Raw genomic sequence first — 22,259 nt, forward strand, 5'->3', positions numbered from 1 at the left:
CGCGGTCCCGGTTGAGGAACGGGTCCCGAAGTTCGGCAGGCCGGCCACCGGGCTTGGGCCAAGCTCGGCCCATTCGTTTTTTCGTACGTGGGATATGCCGTATTCCGGTACATTATTCCGGATTCCGGAACACAAATCAGTAGCGAANTTTAGTAGCACTCAATTCGCTCTACAAAAAAGGTTATTATAAAAATTTCGGTATCTCCCTTAAATTCGGAAATATTTCTGGAAAACTCAATTACAACTAAATTGAATTAAACCGTTTGACCACTTTGCTACTGAAATATATTCTGAAATTTTCAGGACAGTAACACTGAACACGATTTAGGGCGAAAAAATCATGAAATTTCAGATTTCACTGAAAACTTCATTTTAATTAAATATATTTCTTTTTCGAACTTAATGAAAATTTATTCGATACTAATCATTTATTATCGCTTCGGGATTGAAATTGAGAAAAATGTAATAATTATTTGGAGAGAATGAGGCGAAGTGAGACACACTTTCCGCTGAGAAAAAACTTAGTTCTACTGAAAAAGAGATCTTTTGTCGTGTTGAATTAATTTACTTGTGGACAAAAAGAAAATTTCCACCAAAACATGATAATTTTCGTACAAGTTATTATTCTCGTGAGATATTCAAAAATTGCAATTTTTTAAAATTACGAGCATTTTTTATAAATAATTTATAAACGATCGATTTTCTACCATACAAATCATTTGTTCGGAATCGTAACAAATTTATTCATATTTAGAATACTACCAGAAATCGATTTTATGCCTAAAAAAATATGGTTTCCGAAGGTTTGAACAATTTCAATTATTTATTTATCAATAAACAGCGGATCTTTAAACAAATAATAATTCTGTGCAAAGTGTAATTTTAATGACGTTGAATATTCATGATTTGTTTCAAATTTTCCAATTCAATTGCATGAGAAACATTTCAAATTTTTCTCATGCACTTTAATTGAAAAATTTGATGATCGAAAATGGTTGAATCTATAGCGAGGTCCGTACAAAACTATAAAAGATACTTCCTTAGATATCCTTAATTGAATACACAATTGAATACGTAATTGAATTGAAGGAAGAACGCTTCCGACCGCTGGAAAATGTAAACTCATATTTGTCACTTGTTGATGAAACAAAACATTAGGAACAGAATTTCCCGATGATAAAACCCGCGAGTGGAGTTCTTTATGATAAAAAAACATGTTACGTAGGAGCATCTGTCACCGGAAACTGGAGACCTTATTCCACGTTTTATCGAGACCAGGAAGTGTTTGGGGGAGTTTGGGATAATTAGATGGAAAGTTGGGTTTGTTTACGAGACACCAGCAGACCCTTCTTTGCGGGTCATTAAAGAACCCTCGCAAGCCCATCAAAAAGTTCAATTTATGGTAATGTCAGGTAGTTTCTATGGCGAACCTTCCAGCATTATTGATCCACATCCCTGAAATAATGCGTTATAAATAAATTCCTGTACGAAAAACCGATGGCAACCTAAAAATAAAATCATTGGACACAATAAAGTGGCGACAGTGCGCGTGGGTGTTACACATTTCAACAATTTGAATATATTACCACAACAGCGAGATTGAAGAAATGAAATGTTCGCGTATTTTCAACTTATCATCTGGCTCATCCGATCAAAAACCGATCCAAAAAGTGATATCCCATGACGTTTTCGTTTATTCTGAATTATGGTGCATTATCTCGTGTGAGAAGCAGAAGGATAGGTACATGAGAACGTGCACGTGGCTGGCATAACTCATCGCAGGGAGAAAGCGTTTCAAAAATGAATGTTCCAACCATTAGACGCATCCCCACTGTTAGTTATGTCTGTTCATCACGGAAACATTCTCCAGTAAATTCAAATGATTTAGTTGCAATTCACCCTGAAACACGAAGCGAAATATATTCTCGATGATGAGTACAGGGAGAAAAAAGTTTTGCTTTTCAGGGACATGTCACTGATTTTCAGGAATTTATTCCCAGTTGTGAAATTCAAGTGCAAAATTCGAAAGTGCAGCTATTTTATGATATTGTCACTAATTTCAAGTGACATTATCACTAGTTTTCAAAGCACCCTCACTGATTTTCAGGGAATCATCTCGATTTTTTGTAGAATTCTTTTTAGAATAGGAATCTATACCTAAAAAAAAATTCATTTTGAGACTACAAAGATCTTAAAATTGAAACTTTCGCAAATCGCAACTGGGGACAGCTTGAGTATTTCAATAATATTTTGGTTTCGGTTTTAAGATCATGGATTCCAGTCATTCTGATTTTGAATATTCATGGTCAATTGACAATTCAAGTATCTCGTAATATTCCTCTCTGACTTTTGCTGGAAACTCAACACAGAACAAAAAATATCCTCGAATGTGGTATATCATATTCTGTAATCAGGAATATGTGTATTTCTGAATCCGGTATATTATATTCTGAATTCCGGAATAATATTCCGGAATCCGAAATATTTAATTCTCGATTCCAGAATAATATTCCGGAATCCGGAATATTTTATCCCCAATTCCGGAATAATATTCCGGGGACTTCCGCGCATTGAAATATTGTACGTTGCGTCTATAAGAGATGGCATGTACTGACAACGCGCCGTCCAAATTTAAGTGAGATCGGGCAATAATCACGCGGAGAACTCAGGGAAGTATTTTCATACGTTCTTTCTCCGCGGATTCGCCCTTTCGGCTGGCAATTGGGGGTTTCGCGAATTATTAGTGGGTTTCAAGGGGCAATTGGTCGCATTTTGGGACATTCTTTCGGGATTTTTGAATTATTATTGCCACTACCAACCTCCTGAACAGTTTGAAGTTGCCGGGAGGCCATTGAGCTCCTCACTCTGAGGACAGTATCGAGTCACTACCCGAGGTGGAGATTTGGGAGGCCCCAGACTTGCACTCCGTTACAGTATAGTTGAATCACCCACGTACGAAATGCCAGTGTTGTAGAAACGGGCCAAGCCTGGCACAAGCCTGGGCTTGCCAAGTCTGGGCGCCCAGGCTTGGACCGAGGTTCGGCCATCCCTGGGGACCAGGGCTTGAGTCTCGGGAGAAGGGCGGGTAACCGAGNTTATCATTCCAGGTTTCAACCAAGTCCGGCGCGGTCCCGGTTGAGGAACGGGTCCCGAAGTTCGGCAGGCCGGCCACCGGGCTTGGGCCAAGCTCGGCCCATTCGTTTTTTCGTACGTGGGCATTGTTTTCTTTTCCTTTGCCTTCCTTTTTCCTCTTCTCTTCGAGTCACCAATTTGACGTACACTATCACCCAGAGTATGAATTTATCCCAATAACGACTGAGAATCCATTTGATAATTATATACCCACGTACGAAATGCCAGTGTTGGAGAAACGGGCCAAGCCTGGCACAANACTGGCAATCAACGCTGGGCCGAGATGGGCGCCCAGACCTGGCCCGATGTTATCATTCCAGGTTTCAACCAAGTCCGGCGCGGTCCCGGTTGAGGAACGGGTCCCGAAGTTCGGCAGGCCGGCCACCGGGCTTGGGCCAAGCTCGGCCCATTCGTTTTTTCGTACGTGGGATATGCCGTATTCCGGTACATTATTCCGGATTCCGGAACACAAATCAGTAGCGAAGTGATAAAAGGAGATAAGTCAATTTTGACTATTGACCAGTTTTCAATCAACATCTCGGAATATAAGGGAGATAGCAAAATTGTTGTTATGACTTTTTGTGGAGTCGATTGAGTACTACAACAAATGTAATTACGAAAATTTCGCTATCTCCCTTAGATTCGGAAATATTCCTCAAAAACTCAACTGGAAGACATGTCGANTAAAATCTGAAGAGTAAAATTGTAAGGGTCAAATCGCAATAATGGAAAGGGGCGAAAAAATCATAAGACTGAAATTCTGAGGGTTGAATGGTAAGAGTGGAAACTTGAGGGTAAAAANCGCTATCTCCCTTAGATTCGGAAATATTCCTCAAAAACTCAACTGGAAGACATGTCGACTTATCTCCGTTTACCACTTCACTACTGAAATATTTCTGATTCCAAAATATTAAATACCAGATTCAAAGTTATTTTCTTCCGTAAACAACTCCGTTGAATTGTACCTCAAAATTGGAATTTAATAATAATTTTGCCCTTGAATGGAATCCAATATGCCTCTTACAAAAATAACTACCAATTGTCATGAAATTTCAATGTTTCTCTGACAACGTAGTGTATGAGTATGAAAAGGTGTGGATGATACTCCACCTCTCGATCACCATCAACCGCTTAATCTGTTTGTTGTACACCGCCGGCTGCTAAGTGGTTTCCCATTGAGTTTTTCTCCCGGGGCACAGTACCCCATACAAAAGCATATCACTCCATAGAATGGAAAACCCGGGGACGTGACTGTGGGGGTCCTGCGAAATGCGACACATGTTGTTACATCACCAGTGCCCATTGTTGGCTCGCCCCCGATTGATGCTCGATGAAGGGGAAGAGGACTGGTACATAACAAGCGGACGAGTACCGCACAGGGAGGTATACTAATCGTGTAACACTTGACACCCGACGACGAGTATTCTCAGTGTTTACACCACGTGGGGTCCGATGCGCTTTTTGAAATTCGGCTCGTGCTCATTTTTGAGGACATCTTATTGACTGATTGCATCGAATATAATGGTGTTTTTTTTTTGAAAATTTTTGAGAAAATTGAAATTTTTTATTGAAATACTGTTATCATAACGCGTACCGTCTGATAATTTTATCGGTCTGATGAGTTTGATAAATACAGAAAAATTCCGCTGAACTATAATGTGATAAAAATTTCCAAAACGTCTGCCGGGAATTTCAGCCAACCATTTTCAATACTTTAACTATTCAATAAAAACTCACAGACTCTTATTGTATCATTAAGAGCATTAGCTCATCGAAACATTCTCCTTCCCCTCATTCTGAATGCAAACAATCAGATCAACTCTAATCCCCGATCTTTCTGATAAGCGCCATCTACCGGTCAATACGTGATGTATCAGCCTCTTTCTCCGCGCACCTGAATAATAGATTCCCAAGCACGAATCTTCCCTTATCGCATCTCTCCAGTGTTTGCGGCTACCCCGAGCATGCGCACGCCCCAAAGGGTGACCCCGACCCCCTATCAATCCCACAATCTCTATCTCATCATCCCACACATTTGTCCATCAAACCTTAAATAATCACATACTTCCAGTCGACAAATTGTCCCAATGTCTTTGAAAATTGTCAAGCCCACGTTTGTCGTTTATTCTCCCGAATTAATGTGTTTACATTCGATGAGAAATGGACTCTCCGATTTCCCAATTGCATTCAACTATTTTCGTTCATATTATTTACTGTCATCCCGAGTTGTTGGAGAATAGTGGCCTCTCGAGGGAGTTGAGGACCTTCCGCCGGATAATTAGGTTTTGACGGGTGTCTGCACGCGGATGCACACACGCCACCCTAGGAAACATCGTCGGCTCCTGTTTAGCCTCTCCATTTACAGAAATTCAACATCATACCCTTAGGAGCTGTTGTCGTTCGTTATTTATCAGTTTTGTATGACTTTCACAAAAAAGTGCATGAATTGAGTGCACGAATACAATTGGATATGAGAGGGACAGAATCATGTCGACAATACCATTTGATTCAAGTCGCATTGTACTTGAGTCAAGCAAATTCTACGATCCATTCGAGTCAAATTGATACTTGATTCAAGTTGAGGGGATACTTGACCTTTATGAGAGTGCAGGTTTTTTAGTGTACTTGGATGACTAGAATATCTATTTTAAAAATCAAGTATTTCCCTGACTTGAATCAAGTATCAATTCGACTTGAATAAAGTATTCGTCGCCTTGAATCAAGTAGGTGCTGACTTGAATTGAGTCGTTATATAATACCTGCAATAGGTAGAATTTTGGAGATGAATCAATCCCCTAATTTCTACTTGAATCAAGTAAGTGATGACTTGTGACCTTTCTTCTTCAAATAATCCAATTTACTCATAGCAAGTTCGAAATCTGGAATGATTCATCCTGCTTCGAGACAAGCAATATATTTATTAGTATCAAGCTGGAAACTATAGAAATTAGTCCTTTTTCCCACGAGTGTACTTGATTCAAATAGACTTTGCCACTTGAGTCAAGTCAAATAGATACTCGACTTTCATGAAAGAGTAGTTTTTTTAGTGCACTTGTATCACTAGAACTTGGATTTTTCGAATTAAGTATTTCCCCGACTTGAATCGAGTATCAATTCGACTTGACTGAAGTATTTGTCGCCTTGATTCAAGTTGGTGCCGACTTGAATCAGGTTAGTGACGACTTGAGACTTTTCTTCTTCAAATAATGCAATTTACTCACAGCAAGTCCAAACTCCGGAATGATTCACCCTGTTTTCAACGAAGTAAATCATGTACTAGTATCAAACCGGAGGCCATCTAAATTATTACTTTTTTCCATGCGTGTACTTGATTCAAATAGACTCGGCGACTTGAGTCAAATGAAATGGAATCTCGATCTTTATGAAGTAATAGTTTTCTTTAGTGTACTTGTATTCCTCGAACTCCGATTTTTCGAATCAAGTATCAATTTGACTTGGATCAGCTATTACTTCTACTTAAATCAAGTTGTAACATACTGAAATAGGTAGATTTTTACGGGGAATCAATCCATTGGTTTCCACTTAAATCAAGTCGATGACAACTTGAGACCTTTCTTCTTCAAATAATCCAATTTCCTACTCATGCTTTAAACAAGTCGAATATACTAAAATCAAGCCTGGAGCTACTTGAATCATTACTTTTCTTTCGGGCTCATCACGAGTCTTTTCATCAACTCAAATTTCCAAATTGATCATTGTAATTCCGGTTATTTTTTTGCGTTCTGTTCTGTTGTTCCAATTTTACATTTACATTATTCCAGTCAATAAGTCAACAAATAATTATATCGAGTATAATTTAATTCGTCGCCATTAATGGCATTACAGCCGCTTAATATATTCTCATTAAAAACGGCGATAGAATTGAGAGCCTTGTTAAGTCACTGGGCGGTAAATAAAGACTCTTTCTCAACAACCCCACTTCACCTCTTCATCCACAGTATGAGGACATTATACAACATCCGAAGAGCGCAAGTCCTCTCGTACCTTCCTGGGGATCGATTCCTGCAAACCGTGCAGGGAAGGCTCCTCCCACCAATGTGACGGCCATCTTTGCAAAGCCGGCAAAACCGTGTTCACTATATCGTATCACACTTCACCGCATCCAGGTTACATACTTACGTTTGCGAGCATGCGGTCCCCCAACAAACGATGCCGGCATAACACATATATATCTTACCCTTCTTATGTCCATTTATTTTTTTTAGCCTTCTTGCAGTCTCTCTTTTTTTTCGCTTTCTTCCCCGCACCTCCTTTTATTTTCCGATCCGCGGCCTGATCCGTGGGACGACGCGCCGTTTTCAGACGAAGAGGTTGCGATGCGTCTAGACCGGATCCTACTGGCGATTGTAGTCGGAAGAGGGGAAATTTGGTTGGATTTGATTTATCAATTCATTTTGCCGTGAGCCATCGCTTGATCGATAATTTCAGGAATATTGAGACAGATTGATTCCTATTTTGTTTCCAGACATTGCGGGTAAATTTTTGTACGTAATATCACAAGAGCTGGAAAATTATCAGGCATTCCTTGATATACTCCAACCAAAACTTCTTTTCTGGCATAAACTTAGTTTCAGGCAACGATTTTCTATGGTTTCTATTGTCAAATTATTGATTTTGCAATGAAAACAAAAGAAAACTATTTCTTCCGAAGGGAAAAGTAATTTTGGTCAGACTATAGGTTCGTGTGCATGCAGGGAACCTTGAGGGAAATACCTGATTAATGTTGAAACTCGAGTGGTATTCGGAGGAAAATTTTTCCATCCAAATTTTGGCCAAGAGAATCGCACTAACATGAGACAAATTTCATCTGTCAAATTCAACGAGGGTCTCTTTCAACCATCTTGGGTTGGAAATCTTTTGTTTTTCCAGTGGAACAATTACCGCAAGTAGGGGAGCTGGTGGTATTACCGCGCACCTAACCAAATAACACATATTTTGAAAATTATGATCAGATTGTAGACGAAGAAACGCATGAAAAGTATTTTGTGGTGATTCAGCTTCAAGATTATGCACATTTTAGAGCTGTTAATACAGAAAAAAGTACGAAAATCATTAATTATTGTTTCGACGGTCTGTAAGCGGTATTACCCACCGCTGCGGGTATTACCGCTCGCCGAGTTTTCAATACCGCGTAGGGTGCTGTACCATTGGTAACGGCCTCTAGGGCTAAGTCCAAGGCATTATCTTTCCACTTTCCTCTTTTCTTTAAGGATGTATTGCTGTCTTTCGGGCACCTTTCATGTTTTTTGCAAATTTCTGCCACAGTGTTGATCAGATTGACGCAAAAAATACCGTTTTTGAGTTTTATCCTCATTAAATGACTCACCAAATTTCATATTCATGCGACTATTTCTCTACATTTTTCCTAACGTTTTGTGAAGTTCCAAAAAAGTTTAGAAAAAACGTAGAAAAATTGTTGCACGGCGATGACTTCTTGAATCATGGAATAATAATAAATTTCAAAAATGGTATATTTTTTCGCGTCAATCTGATCAATAGTTTGCCAGAAATCTGCAAAAAACATGAAAAATGGTAGGGAGACAGCAATACATCCTTAACTCTTCAGGGTTCTCCTTCCGTGGCATTTCCATTACAAAGACGAAAAAACTCACCATCGATTCATGAAATAACCGAGGGATCAACAGATGACCATAACCTATCTGTCGGTCTCCTCGTTAATGAGAGCTGAGCAGCTTCAATGAATGAATTAAACTTTAATTTCACTTCAAAGGATGTCTCATTTTTGCCTTGTCAATTTATTATGCCGATTACAAATGAGGTAAACCGACTTGGACGTTCAGCACCTTTGCCAGCCGGCAGTCCAGCCTTGTAACTCACTGCGCGGTATTGCCCTCGCTCGGCGCGTGATATTACCCGCAAACGAAACGCTGTAATAAATAATCGATAAAAATTATTTGCATTGTTGTCAGACTACACTGAAAGTGTCTCTAGTAATTTCATATGATTTGCTCCATTCCACAAAACAAGAAAGTTTAAATTATAAAGGCCAAATTTTACATCGTTTTGATCTAAAACATTTTCACTTACTTTTTTGGAACTTACTGCAATTAAAAAGCCAAATTTTCACTAAATTAAGCTCGTAATAGATAATCATTTAATATTTAATTGACAGAAAATTAATTTGAAGGATAGGAGTGGAAAAATCGATATACGCGGTATTACCCGCCGCGCGGTACTGGCACCGTCTCCCCTAGTACCACGAGAGCTTCAAAATTATCAAGCAATTCCCGATAGGTTCGTTGCAAACAAACTAAGGAGTCAAGTTTTTCAGGTTAAAAAATTATGAGTACGAAGCACGAGTGATTTTTCCTGAAAAACTTGACGACTTCGTTTGTGCGCAGGGAACCTTGAGGGAATTACTCGATTAATTTTGAAGCTCGAGTAGTATTCGGGAGGGAATTTGCCCATCCAAATTNAGAGCTTCAAAATTATCAAGCAATTCCCGATAGGTTCGTTGCAAACAAACTAAGGAGTCAAGTTTTTCAGGTTAAAAAATTATGAGTACGAAGCACGAGTGATTTTTCCTGAAAAACTTGACGACTTCGTTTGTGCGCAGGGAACCTTGAGGGAATTACTCGATTAATTTTGAAGCTCGAGTAGTATTCGGGAGGGAATTTGCCCATCCAAATTTCGGCCAAAAGAATTGCACTATGAGACAAAATCCATCTGACAGTTCCAACCAGGGGTTCACTCTCANCGCTAGGCTGTGAGCGCGTGACGCGGCTCAACCTCGGGTACATGTGACGCGCGTGGAGTTTATCCCAAGCTGGGGCGGAGTGGCGTATTTCTAGCTGGGATACGGCTTCCGAGCCGAGCTCGAGCGGCGTGATTTCTACCCGGGCAGGGGTTCACTCTCAATTAAAAATGCAATTTGGTCCCTTCTCATGATTACCTCCATTTCTGTTTCAGGTTTTGAAATTCTGCGATCATCTTCACGGGAAGTGGTACTTCTCCGAAGTCCGTGCGATATTCTCACGGCGCTATTTACTCCAAAATCTCGCCATTGAGATTTTCCTCGCCAGCAGAAGTGAGTATAAACGGACTGTCTCCTGAAAAAATATTCAGCTTTTAAAAAAAATAAAACGAGTTTAGCAATGGTGCTGCCGGGTGACATTCCAATTTTCTTGCTCGAAATGCATTTCACACGCCACACGAGACAAGGTCTAATCTCTTGTGCTGAAATGAAAGAGAGAAATAGAGCGCACTGGTGCAAATTCCGCGCGTATCTTCGAGGTGTGCCAGCGAGTTTTGATGGGGCTCGAGAGTTTTTATTTTTACCATTGTGAACATAAATATCAGTCACGCATTACGGTATGTTCTTTTTGTGGGGACGATTCATTATTCCAATCGCCCTCGGGGCTTTTTCTTTATTCATTTCCCCGAGTGTTGCACAATTTCGTCCTTTTTGTCTCCATTCTTGTTTAATAATTATTTTTATACTTTTTTTTTTTCTCTCAAAAAATACACATCTGCAGCCTCTGAAATAATAAATATGAGACAGTTGCGTATACCTGGCGAGTCGGGGTCTCCGCGTCGTCCTACTGATTATTTCACCGTCCAACGATAAATTCCCAACGTCCACGTAGATTCTAATCTCAATATCCTTGGCTCTACTCTCCCCTACGCGTCTTCATGAACCTCTGGAATGTCACCCTTTGGGCACAATGTCGTTTGTCCAGCAAGAAATAATTTTTTTGGGGAACAAAAACAAAGAAAATTTGTTGGTGAACAATAAATCATCTCGGTTAAGTACTTGGGTTAATGGCCCTGTACTCGGCTAGTTATGGTGAACATATCAATAGGGACGAGTGGGGTAAAATGGACACTTGATAGTTTTTTTAGAATCTCAGTGGGTCACTGAATGTCTGATTAAATAGGATAATTTTTTTTTTTGGAAGTATATCAATTTATTTATTTTATATTGGAAAGTATATCAATTTATTTCTGAATTATAAACATTGAGCAAGAAGTGGAAAGTGTCCATTCCGTCCTAGTGCGTCTTTCATAATTAAAATTCAATGGAATTGACCCTAAAATTGCTTTTTTTAAATAAATAATTATCGGTAAACGTGGAAAGTCCTATGTTCCTACACTGTTAAAAATTTTCCACTGAAATTTCAAGGAATTTTGGCATCAAAAATTCATAAATTCAAGGAAAAACGCATGGGAACTATAAATTTTCACTTAATTAATCCGGGGAAATTGGTTAAAAGTCAGGAAAATTCGAGGAAATCTGTTCATAAATTCCAGATTCCTCTGCATTTTCAGAGAATTCCATGAAAATTCAAGGGAATTTGGCATGGAATTTTCATTCTCACTTGGAAATTCATGTAAATTGTCGAATTACCATTTTCCTGCTGCAATAAAATGGGACTTTACTTGAATTTTCAGAGAAACTTGAAATTCCATTGACGTTTTCCCCTCAAATCGAATTCCCAGTCTTTTTCCTGAAAATTCAACTGAATTTTTTTACAAGTGTATGCGCGTTTGACGCTTGTCCCTGTCATCGTCTCATGATTTGAGTGATATGGTAAGGTTGTATGTCAATCCCTTATATGTTGAATATCCTATATTGTAACAAAAACATTGAAACATATCACGAGTCATATCCCGGAAAAAAATCCTTCTTTTGAGATTTCAAAGATGTTAAATTGAAAGGATCAAGTGGAGAATTTCAAGTTTCAATTTGAGACTTGAAAATCGCCATTTTAGCCTTCTAAAGGTTCTATGACTATTCAACGCAAAACAAATTCAACACAAAACAAATTTAACTGAGAAAGAAACGAACAAGTTCTCAGACAAGTCTTGTTTGTGCCAACAAAATCGTTAGTTGAAAATTACAAAAAAAATAATTATTTGGTCCGAGTTTGAAAGTTTCAGACATGAATAATTAATTTACTGGGCAGGGTCGAGCGTGGGCAAGTTTACCCCTCGAAATTTGAATCGAATAAAAAAATGTTGACACTTTTTTATCAACAGCCTCGATCCTCTTCGCCTTCCCGGACCAGACGACAGTCAAGAAGGTGATCAAGGCACTGCCGAGGGTCGGCGTAGGCATCAAATACGGAATTCCACAGACTAGGTAAGAGGGAGCAAAATTTCAAACTCGAAAAAATTCAAAAGTGTTTTTGTCCCTCGGCGATTCACTTAAAACCAATTCCACTTGAAACACATGCGGACACGCTCGTCGCATACCGCGAGTTTCTTTGTCTCATTCGTAAAGAGAGGTCCTCCTATGCTTGAGTTAGTTGGTTGGATCATGAGGTAAAAGAGGACTAACTTCTCCTGTGCGGCGAAGAACACAGGTTTGCGGCACTGGACCATCCATTAAACTATCCCTCTAACGTATATAAACTGGCGAGAGATACGATGGTCATAAATATACGCCGGTTCGAGACCTCTCGACGTCTGATCCGAGGTAGATTCCTCGGTGGGTTAAATAAAAATGCAAGACATTTAGGGGGACGAAAACTTTTATAAGTTTGCTAACTCACAGCGTGAATTCGCATATCACGATTTTCGGGTTTTAAATTGATGGAAATCGGTGAGTTTTAGGAGTTTCCGCGCGGATTGAAAAGTTGGATCAAAATTATCTAGAAAATCGCGGCAAATTTTACTATAGACTGATGGAAAAAATTATTTTTATTGAGATGTTTCTTTCTTGGAATAAGTATTATATACTTGCACCAATTCCAAATAAATAAGATCTTACGGTGAATATCAATTATTTCTTCTTGAGATACATTTACTTGAATTAAATAAAACAGCCCTTGGCGTCAAGCCACATTCACCACAAAAATGGAAAAGTTCTATTTTCTATTAACCTAATATAATCTCCAGTCGAGAAATTTTCTACTTTCATGAATTGATAAAAAATTCGGACCTAGGAGATGATCACATTGAGGAATGAATTGAATGTTGTTTTCTCGAATGAAGCCGATTATTAACTTGAGCGTTCCGTACATCACATTGAACGAAATTTGTGACATCCAAGTTTGTGTTGAATTGCCGTAATATGTGATTCTGTTATTGTAAACTAATCCGATTTTTTTAGTCAAGAAATATAAACTGCTTTCAACTCAACGACATTTTACTACAATCTCAAAGCTTTTTCCGCGTAACAATATTCATCCTGATTCGACATACGGAATGCTCACTTCAATTATAATTTACTTGGAACAACATATTATTGTGTTGATTGAGATAACATCGTATTTGGTCATGAGAATAATTTTGATTTTTGACTAAACCAACGAATTTCTGGAGTTAGCAAACTTTTGCCTAGAAAGAGTTGAAATACTCTCATTATTGCGACAAATAAAAGGGACTTCAATTCTAGAGAAGGGGTAAATGGTATTCACTATGAAATCATGTTCATTTGAAAATTAACACCCAAATGATAGTTGGTTCAAATGAAATTCTCTTGATAAAATTCATTTTTTCTGTTAGTGTGCGAATGGTAATCGTTGAGCGACATATTGTAATTGAATGAACAATACTTTTTGTGGCAGACGTTTTACGAATTATTGCGTAAAAAAACACATCTATATTAGGTTTGAAAATTTTTGGACGGAAATTTCTAACAAGTAACACTTCCACTGAAATTTCAACGAATTTTTTAATTAAAAATTCATAATTTTATGAAAAAATCCGTGAAAACTGTAAATTTTAGTTCAATTCTTCCGGGGAAATTGGTAAAAAATCAACAATAATTGAGAGAAATCTCGCCTTGAATTCCAGATTCTTCTGAATTTTCAAGGAATGCCTTAAAAAATTCGTGGAATTTTAGGAATTTCGAAGGAGTACATTGAAAATACTCATTTTCACTTGAAAATTCATGTAAAGTGTGGACTTATTCCGTCTATCATCATCATTCCGTATTTTCATTCCGTCTTCCTGCCGCTAGAAAATGAGACTTTATTCGAATTTTCCGAAGAACTGTAAATTCCATCAGATATCAGTACAACCATAAATTTTAAATTAAGTTGAATTTTGCATTAGTTGAATGGTTAATTTACCCAACAATTTTTAAATTATTAAATTAGTCCTCGATTAAATACTTGAATGCCGAATTATTTTATCAATCAATAATTAATTTCGAAAGATTGACGAGTATTTGGCAAATCGAAGAATCCCTTTACAAAATTTAGAATTATTTACTCAATAGTTGGCTGAAAATTTAGCCTATCAATTATTTGATTATTTTTCAAATTTCAATGAAGATAAGTACTAGAACGAAGTATTACTTCGTTCAAGTACTTATTCGTATACTATCCAAAATATATTGACTATGTTGTCACGAAATTTCCCACTTGTTTTTATTTCGTTAAAATATCAATCCAAACATTAAATTTGAACTTATTCTCGCTCCCCCACCCTTTCCCTCCAGCAAATTGATTTCCTTTCAACTCGTTCGCGAGGAAGTATGCAAAAAATTGTTGACCTTCCTCAAACTCCCCACCACCCTCTCCCTGTCATATTTATAAACACATCCGGTGTTCTCGTTGTCGTTGACGTTTTTATTCCAAAGGCACGGCAGTCATTAAACCCCCGCCCCGATGTGTAAATTCTCAAATCTGAATATTCTCACTTGTGAGGATATCGCGGTGATATAAAAGACCAAATGAATTTATTACTCCGGAGGCGGTGGAAGTGCTTTTATGATGCATTTGCACTCGTGCGAAAAACTCGGCTCGACTGGCTCCGTTGATCGCACTTTGATCAGTACCGAAATGGTATTTTAACTGGAGTAATAAATTGCTCTCCCAGTATTTTTATTTGTGGAATTATCCATTCACCCCGGTATAACTTGTTGATAATTCTTCAGTGTAACATTCTCACGTAAATATTGATGAGGTATATTTAGTATCGATTTAATTAATAGTTTTACTCAATCAACGAACTTCATTAGTCAATAAATGGAAATCAATTGATTCCACTTCTACTTATTACGGTACACTCGATCATTCCAGTCAACTAATCGACTACTCATCACAGTTTCAACTCATACAGAAAATTTTATCATAATTGCAATTAATTACTTTTTGTCATTCCGGCCGGAAGACGGCGCTTCGTGGACGCAAATAAGTAGACAATTGCATTTTTTTTAAATAAATGAGTGTAGTTATTGTGGACTAATAAATTAACAATTCCCTTCCGAATGGGTTCTCTCTTTTTTTATTCTTATTTTACTATTCTCTTCTTCTGTTTTGTCATATCATATACTATCATCAGTTGAAATGTCATCGAAATTTTGTGGATTATTTAGTTTTGTCGAATAATTCTACATTAAGACCCTGTTAAAACTCGAAATTTTTCCTAGACAAATGTCGTATGTGCTTATAATCGTATGAATCCAGAAAGTCCATTCGTTATAGTTTCAGATGCTTCAGACCAAGAATCAATAGTTCGCAAATCTTTAATATATTGGTTGTCTAATAAAGATAATTTAACACTCAATAGTGATAGACTCCAGCGAGTTAGAAACGAGAAGTACTAGTCATCGACGTAAGAACCCTTTGCAACGCGAGAAAAATTATTTTGTGAAAGAATTAACCCTCGAGTGGTCGCACTTCTCCACTAACCGTATCTGGTCGCGTGATGAGCGCTGCGCCGTTGCGGGTATTTTACCATTTTGAGAAAAAAAAAAGTTCAAAAAAATGATTTATTTATGGTTAAACGAGTAACTTTGAACTTCCAACTAACAACTGATATCAGTATAAAATGAAAAAAGTGAAAACATTATTCAAAAATTGATTTCCATTCGGTGCGAAAATTTGACATTTAGAGGTTAAACACAGAGATTTTAACCGATTCGAATTTTTAAGGAATTTTAATTTTTGATCGGTGTAAAAATACACAGAACAAAAATTGTTTAAATGTTTGACATGGTGGAAAGTAGAAATTCCAATTTTTTCAGATTTTTTCTCAACAAAGTTTCAGCGTAAAAAATAAAAATCGAGACAGAACGGCGCTCGTGCCATGACGCGACCGATCGAGGGTTAAAGGTAATCGATATCGGTGGTTGGTGTTCATTTCAGGAGAAAAAAAATCCTACTTGCTTATTAGTGTATGTGCTGAATTTCGCTTATTCAGAGGGGAAAACTCTGCGAAGCAGGGAGTTTTCGAGCGAATATGCTCGTGTCAGTGGTAATAGCAAAAATATAGGTGTTCTTTGCCATTGATATATTTTGGATAAAAGACTGAATCGTTTAAAGTCGGAGCCAATGAGGTCTCACGGTTACATTAATATAAGCCAGTATCGAAGAACAATTTCTCCTCTGATCACTGAGAGTGGAAATTTGAGGCTCCCTGAGAGAATTTTTTATGAAGTTCAATAATATTTCTAAATAAATGAGTTAATGTTATAACAATCTGTGTGTGAATTCATTTATATAACTTTTGTTTTTTAATATAAAGTTTCGAAATCGATTGTTATTTGTGAATTATTAGTGGAGACTGAGGTAAAATGGCCCGCCTTTCATCGTCATTAGCTCAAGATTGACGGAGTGGAATCAAACGAATTCGTTATTATTTGCCAGTTTTGATTTTCATAATTTGACACGACACGTTTTGCCGTACCTCCATCTATTATGTATTAACTTTATTCACCATGATTCCAATGACTTCTTTTTTTTCTGAAATCATTAATGATTTCGAAAGATTTCAATTAATTAATTGGTTTCGAATCATTTAATTAATCAATGAAATCATTAGATTACCTCCCATGACTCTCGAAATCACCGAAATCGCTCATGGAAAAAATTATTTGGTGAATTTCAACAACTAGTTGTTGAAGTTCATCAACTAGTTATTGAAATTCACCAACTGATTGGTAATTAATTTTTTTCAAAAACTCGTTGGTGAAATTCACCAAATAATTTTCTCCGCGCTGAAATCGCCGCTGAAATCACCCGAAATCGACTTCTTTTCGAAATCATAGTTCACTCAATCATGGAATGAGTAGCCCCTCGCCCAAAAGATGAATGAAACCTTACATTTAACCGATTACAAAGCTTCCATCACGAAGCAAAAGACAATAACGCAAATCATGCAAAATTGGCATTGATCAACAATTTTTCAACTTGCAGAAGAGCATCGATGATGTCACCGAGACAACTAATGAGAAGCTCCAACATGACTCAAAAGTGGCAAAGAAGAGAGATATCAAACTTCGAATACCTCATGTTCCTCAACACAATCGCTGGTGAGTCTGATAATAATCCATTCTTTAACCATCTGCACATCACGAAGCCCCGTAATGGGGTTTCACCAATCCTCCTATACGTTGAAATAAAAAAAAAAGAGGAAATGTTGCCGAATCTTCGGGGTATATACGGAGAGAGAGACGTTACAGTACCGCGGCTTTTTATGGCTGCACACGGGCGGATGGAGTCTGTCGTGACGCATTAGGGATGTTCTCAATCAGCCCTGTGTGTTCGGTTCTGGGCCACCCCAGCTCCGAGTAATCCCTGTACCTCATCCTACCCCCCGCCCCTCTCACCGACATGTCTCTGGTAATCCGCTGGCTCCAGGGAGAAAGCTACTGTGTCCCCAGGGTAAAAAGATGCTCTTTGTTTCTTCGGTTTAATATCCCATATTTTTTATTATTTTTTTCCTTCTTAAGATAAACAAGTATTTTGAGAATTTCGTTTTGCGGCCAGCAAAATAATTCGTCGAATTGTATGGGTGATATTGCAGAACGAATCGTTTTTTTTTTTATTTAATTTCCCAACATTCTTAGAGTAATTTTGGAGCTAAAAATAAACAAATGAAATATTTTTAGAATGAAAAAAAATCGTTACTGATTTACTTTTTGTCTCTGTGTTAATGATTTCCACCATATCCAACAGAAAATCATTTTTTTATTCTTTCATATCTATTTCTTTATCGGAAGTGAATACCTGAATTCACTTTAAAATAGACATTCTTAGTGATAAATGATCAATTGGATTTTGTCTCAATTAAGAAAAATGGACAACTATAATACAAGCTAAAGTAGTTCGAATAGACTCCAGTTGAGTCGTTGATTGTAACAGGGAAAAAGTATATTTCGATGCAAGTGCGACGGGTTTTTCATGAGTATGAAGTTGGCAGCCCGAGGCGAAGCCTCGGGCTGCCAATCACACGAGCTGGAAAAACCCGTCGCACATGTATCTGAACTATATTTTTTGTCAGTGATGTTACCTTCAATGAATGCCGACCTGTACCGTTTTTCGTTTACAAGTTAACAAAAAGGCATATTTCGATACGAGGTACATATAGCAGCAGTGACAAAAATAAGTTTAAAATGCCCGAAAAAATAATGATTCATCATTGATACTTTTTTATACGAATTCTAACTTCAATGAGTGTAAGAAATTAGTCCGTCAAATTCTTTCTTCAATCATTTCCTTAAACAATAGTCTCTCCTTAACTCCTTAAATACTCTCTTCTAACTCGCCTTCGGCTTGGACGCCAACTCCACACGAGTAGAAAGCCCCATCCTGAGAGAAATATCGTCATAATATCACAAAACTAATTTCTTGCGCCAAATATCTCATTCTTGAGGATAAATTTCTTGGGATAAGAATTCCGGATAATATGTCAGACAATGTCAGCTTTCGATGAAGTGTTCATGACTTGAACATGAACATTTCATGATAAAGTGAGAATTTCTTGCCACAAGAAATTGGTTGTTTCGTGTCAGAAGATGAGAAAATGACTAAAAATATTAAAAGCCTCGATTCAGTGAATCATCAATCAGAGACTTTCATATTGAATGAATAGAGAGTTTATGCAGAGGGAAACTTCCAGATATTAAAAAAATATAACCGTCGCTTACGCTCAATCGCTTTGAGTTCGAAGGGAAGCAATATCTTCTTTTCCTTCTGTCAAACTATTCTTGTCTTTTGAGGAATATTATCTCATTTCGAAAAAAGACATCACCTTTCCATTTAGTAACTTCTTAGCCGGAAGAGCACCGATTTCTTATTTGAAATCTACCATAAATTGATCAAATATGTATGCGACGTTTTTCGCTCAAGAAATGATTTTTGTGATATTATGTCGATTTTTCTCTTAGTGCATGGTCCTTGTCCAGAAGTATTGGGACCGCTATTTACCGATGGTGGCGTGGTGATCGCCCTCATAACATGGATGACCGATGGTTTACCCGTTCAAACTTATTCAAACCCTCACATTGTAGCTGACAGTAGTATTCCTCTTCGACTCATTCATTTCTGTATTGTTTTTTATTGTTGTACTCGAAGTACCGATGTTGTCATATGAAAAACTTGAGGATTTGTGAAGTAATTGATTGAAGTACCAACGATAAACCATCGGACGGTCATTTTTCTTAGTGCAGGCGATACCCACCAGACATCGCAGCGATTTATAGCGTCCCCAATACTATCTTTTTGTCATTCCGGCCGTGAGGCAGCGCCTCACGGACGCTCCGCTCCGCTCCGCGTCCGTGAATCTCTGCCTACGGCCGTCATAACAAAAAATACTGTTCGTCATACGGCCAAAAAAAACTTTTCTAGCTCATATGATTGCAGCCCGAGCCGAAGGCTCGGGCTGCAAACTCGTATTCGCCAGAAAAGTTTTTTTCGGCCTAGTGACGAAATATACTATTTTGTCATTCCGGCCGTGAGGCAGCGCTTCACGGACGCTCCGCTCCGCGTCCGTGAATCTCTGCCTACGGCCGTCATAACAAAAAATACTGTTCGTCATACGGCCAAAAAAAACTTTTCTAGCTCATATGATTGCAGCCCTCGCCTTCGGCTCGGGCTGCAAACTCATATTCGCCAGAAAAGTTTCTTTCGGCCTAGTGACGAAATATACTATTTCAACAGTACTAGATTGCTCGTGCACCAGAAGAGCGCCATACGTTCAGTTCAGCATAAGTTCGTTAATTTCCCTCAAGTAAATCTGTTCCACTCCACCAATTATTTTCACGTGGAATATATAGTTTTTCGACAGACCTAATTTTTTCTCTCACTGTACTACCTTAAAGTTACGGATAATTTTAGTCAGTGGCAATTATCCCGAAGAATCAAAGACTATCCCTAAACCCAATTTTTTTCTCTTGTTTTCAAATTCTTCTTCAACTCATTAAAACCATTTTTAATAATTGCCAAAGGGTTAATCCATAATTTCTGGGTGGCTGAGGCAATGTTTAATGCCGCCGATGAGGCCGGACATGTAATTATTCGAAAAATTCAGAATGAACCAAGTCGGTGCCGTTGAGCATCGCACCATTTACGAGGTTTATATATTAATTGCACAAATAAATGGCCAACGGCAATAGGCGCCCATCAGAATATATGCAGGGCGAACCGGTCGTACGTGCCGTCTGTACTCAGACGCATGAGCAACCAATCCCGCATGCCTGGGCACCCCGTCAGTTTTATTCGTCTCAATGAAACATTCTGACAATAAACCATCAGGAAATTTTAGTGTAAACACAGCACGCACGAGGATCTAATTTCAATTTTAATTTAAGTGAAAATATTTTCCTTTGAAAAGTCACAATTAACGGGGAAAATTATGGAAGCCATAAGTAAATGGTGGAAGGCCTATCGCGTGAATAAATTTTTCCCGATGGCTTAACGCTCCACGCTATCCAGCTGCCGACAGATTTTTCCAGCGCGATTGTATCGCTCGCTGCGAAGGATCCCAAAGGTGCGGACTGTGAATTATTGCTCGGTGGAAAACGATGGATCGATAAAAGCCTATTCGCGTCCCACGCTAGATTCTCCGTGGTTTTTTCTTCCTACTTTACGGAATAGTAGAAATTCTGTGACAAAATGCAGTCAAATGAGTCATAGAATGAATCATCATGCCTTAATAGTTGCATTCATGCGAGCAGAAATTGTTGAGAAACATTCGAAGCATCGAGTCAAAATTTCTCAACAATAAATTAAAGTAAAATCGTGAAATTTCGCTCCGTATATTATGAAAGTTTATCGCACGTGAAGTGTTATAATGAGGTCTTCAATGGTTGGATGATTGGTTTTATTTGCTGCTCCATCTAGATTTTCTGTTCACGTGAAAATGATTCTACAAATTAAATGGAAATTGTGGGACACTGGGAAGACAAGAGTTTTTTGAGAAGTACCCGAGTGGAAATTTTATTCAGTTAGCTTGTGTGTAGATTAGTTTTAGGTCCAATACTGGTCAGAATTTATTGATTAGACTTTCGGATCAAGATCTGATGAGATTCTCAATTGAATATCGGGATCTAATGTGGCGGAGTGAATTGTGATCCTATTCTGATCAGTTAAATCTCGACTAGATCCGTATCGAATCAGGTATTGCTCAAAAAGATTGGATCCCAAAAAGAGTGTAGTGGGCGGTGTTTCGTTTTTTCCTGGGCTGCTATTAATGAATTTAAACCTCTTTGAGACATCTCATATTATATGATGGATGCTCACATAGATCAACGGGTGTCCCCAAAAGGCATCTTTCTTTCTGAAGGCATGTTAATTTAAAATTCTGGGATCCGATCATTCTGAGCAGTACCGGATCCCAGAATTTTAACCCGGCATGGATCCAATAGTACATTGTGTCATTAGGGCGATAAGCGGCGGTTTTCGATGAGTCTGAAGTTTGGGCCTCCGGCGGCCCTCGTCTCCGACTATACTACGTCTCATGCTGCAAACTCACACGATTCGAAAACCAACGCTATCGCCCGAATGACACATACTATTTTTCGTCACGAAGGCCCGAAAAGGGGGGGGTCCAGGGGGGCGAAGCCCCCCCCCACTGTCAGAAACCAAATATTGAAAGGGAAAAAAAAAATTGGAAATTTATAAAACGGAAAATGATGGAAAGGGAATCCATAAAAAATTAAAACATCAATTGATTAAAATTAATTTTCTCATAGTTTTGATTATTCACATTTACTCTTGTTGCAAAAATGCCTCGTGAACATGTGCTGTTACACTCGATATCAATTCATCATCACTTGTATCAGCGAAAATATCAGGTGAATTCACTTCCTCGTCACTATCTGGTACCCAATCTGCCATTTTTCCTCTTTTTTTTCACAAATTTTGACTGAATATTCTCCTCAAACACAATTTTCTCGATCAAACACAACA

At 38.1% G+C, this 22,259-nt stretch overlaps 1 protein-coding gene across 1 annotated transcript in view; it reads left to right on the forward strand.

The window, feature by feature from the left end:
- Window positions 1–22,259, forward strand: part of LOC107048433 (neurobeachin) — a 600,659-nt gene that overhangs the window by 558,838 nt on the left and 19,562 nt on the right. The window contains exons 31-33 of the mRNA XM_015271593.1: window positions 10,084–10,201; window positions 12,154–12,256; window positions 17,265–17,380. Of these exons, the coding sequence (XP_015127079.1) occupies window positions 10,084–10,201; window positions 12,154–12,256; window positions 17,265–17,380 (337 nt within the window). The remainder of the gene's footprint in view (window positions 1–10,083; window positions 10,202–12,153; window positions 12,257–17,264; window positions 17,381–22,259) is intronic.

The sequence above is a fragment of the Diachasma alloeum genome, unplaced genomic scaffold (genome assembly GCF_001412515.2).
Source record: "Diachasma alloeum isolate Michigan unplaced genomic scaffold, Dall2.0 Dall_scaffold_00192, whole genome shotgun sequence".
NCBI lineage: Eukaryota > Metazoa > Arthropoda > Insecta > Hymenoptera > Braconidae > Diachasma > Diachasma alloeum.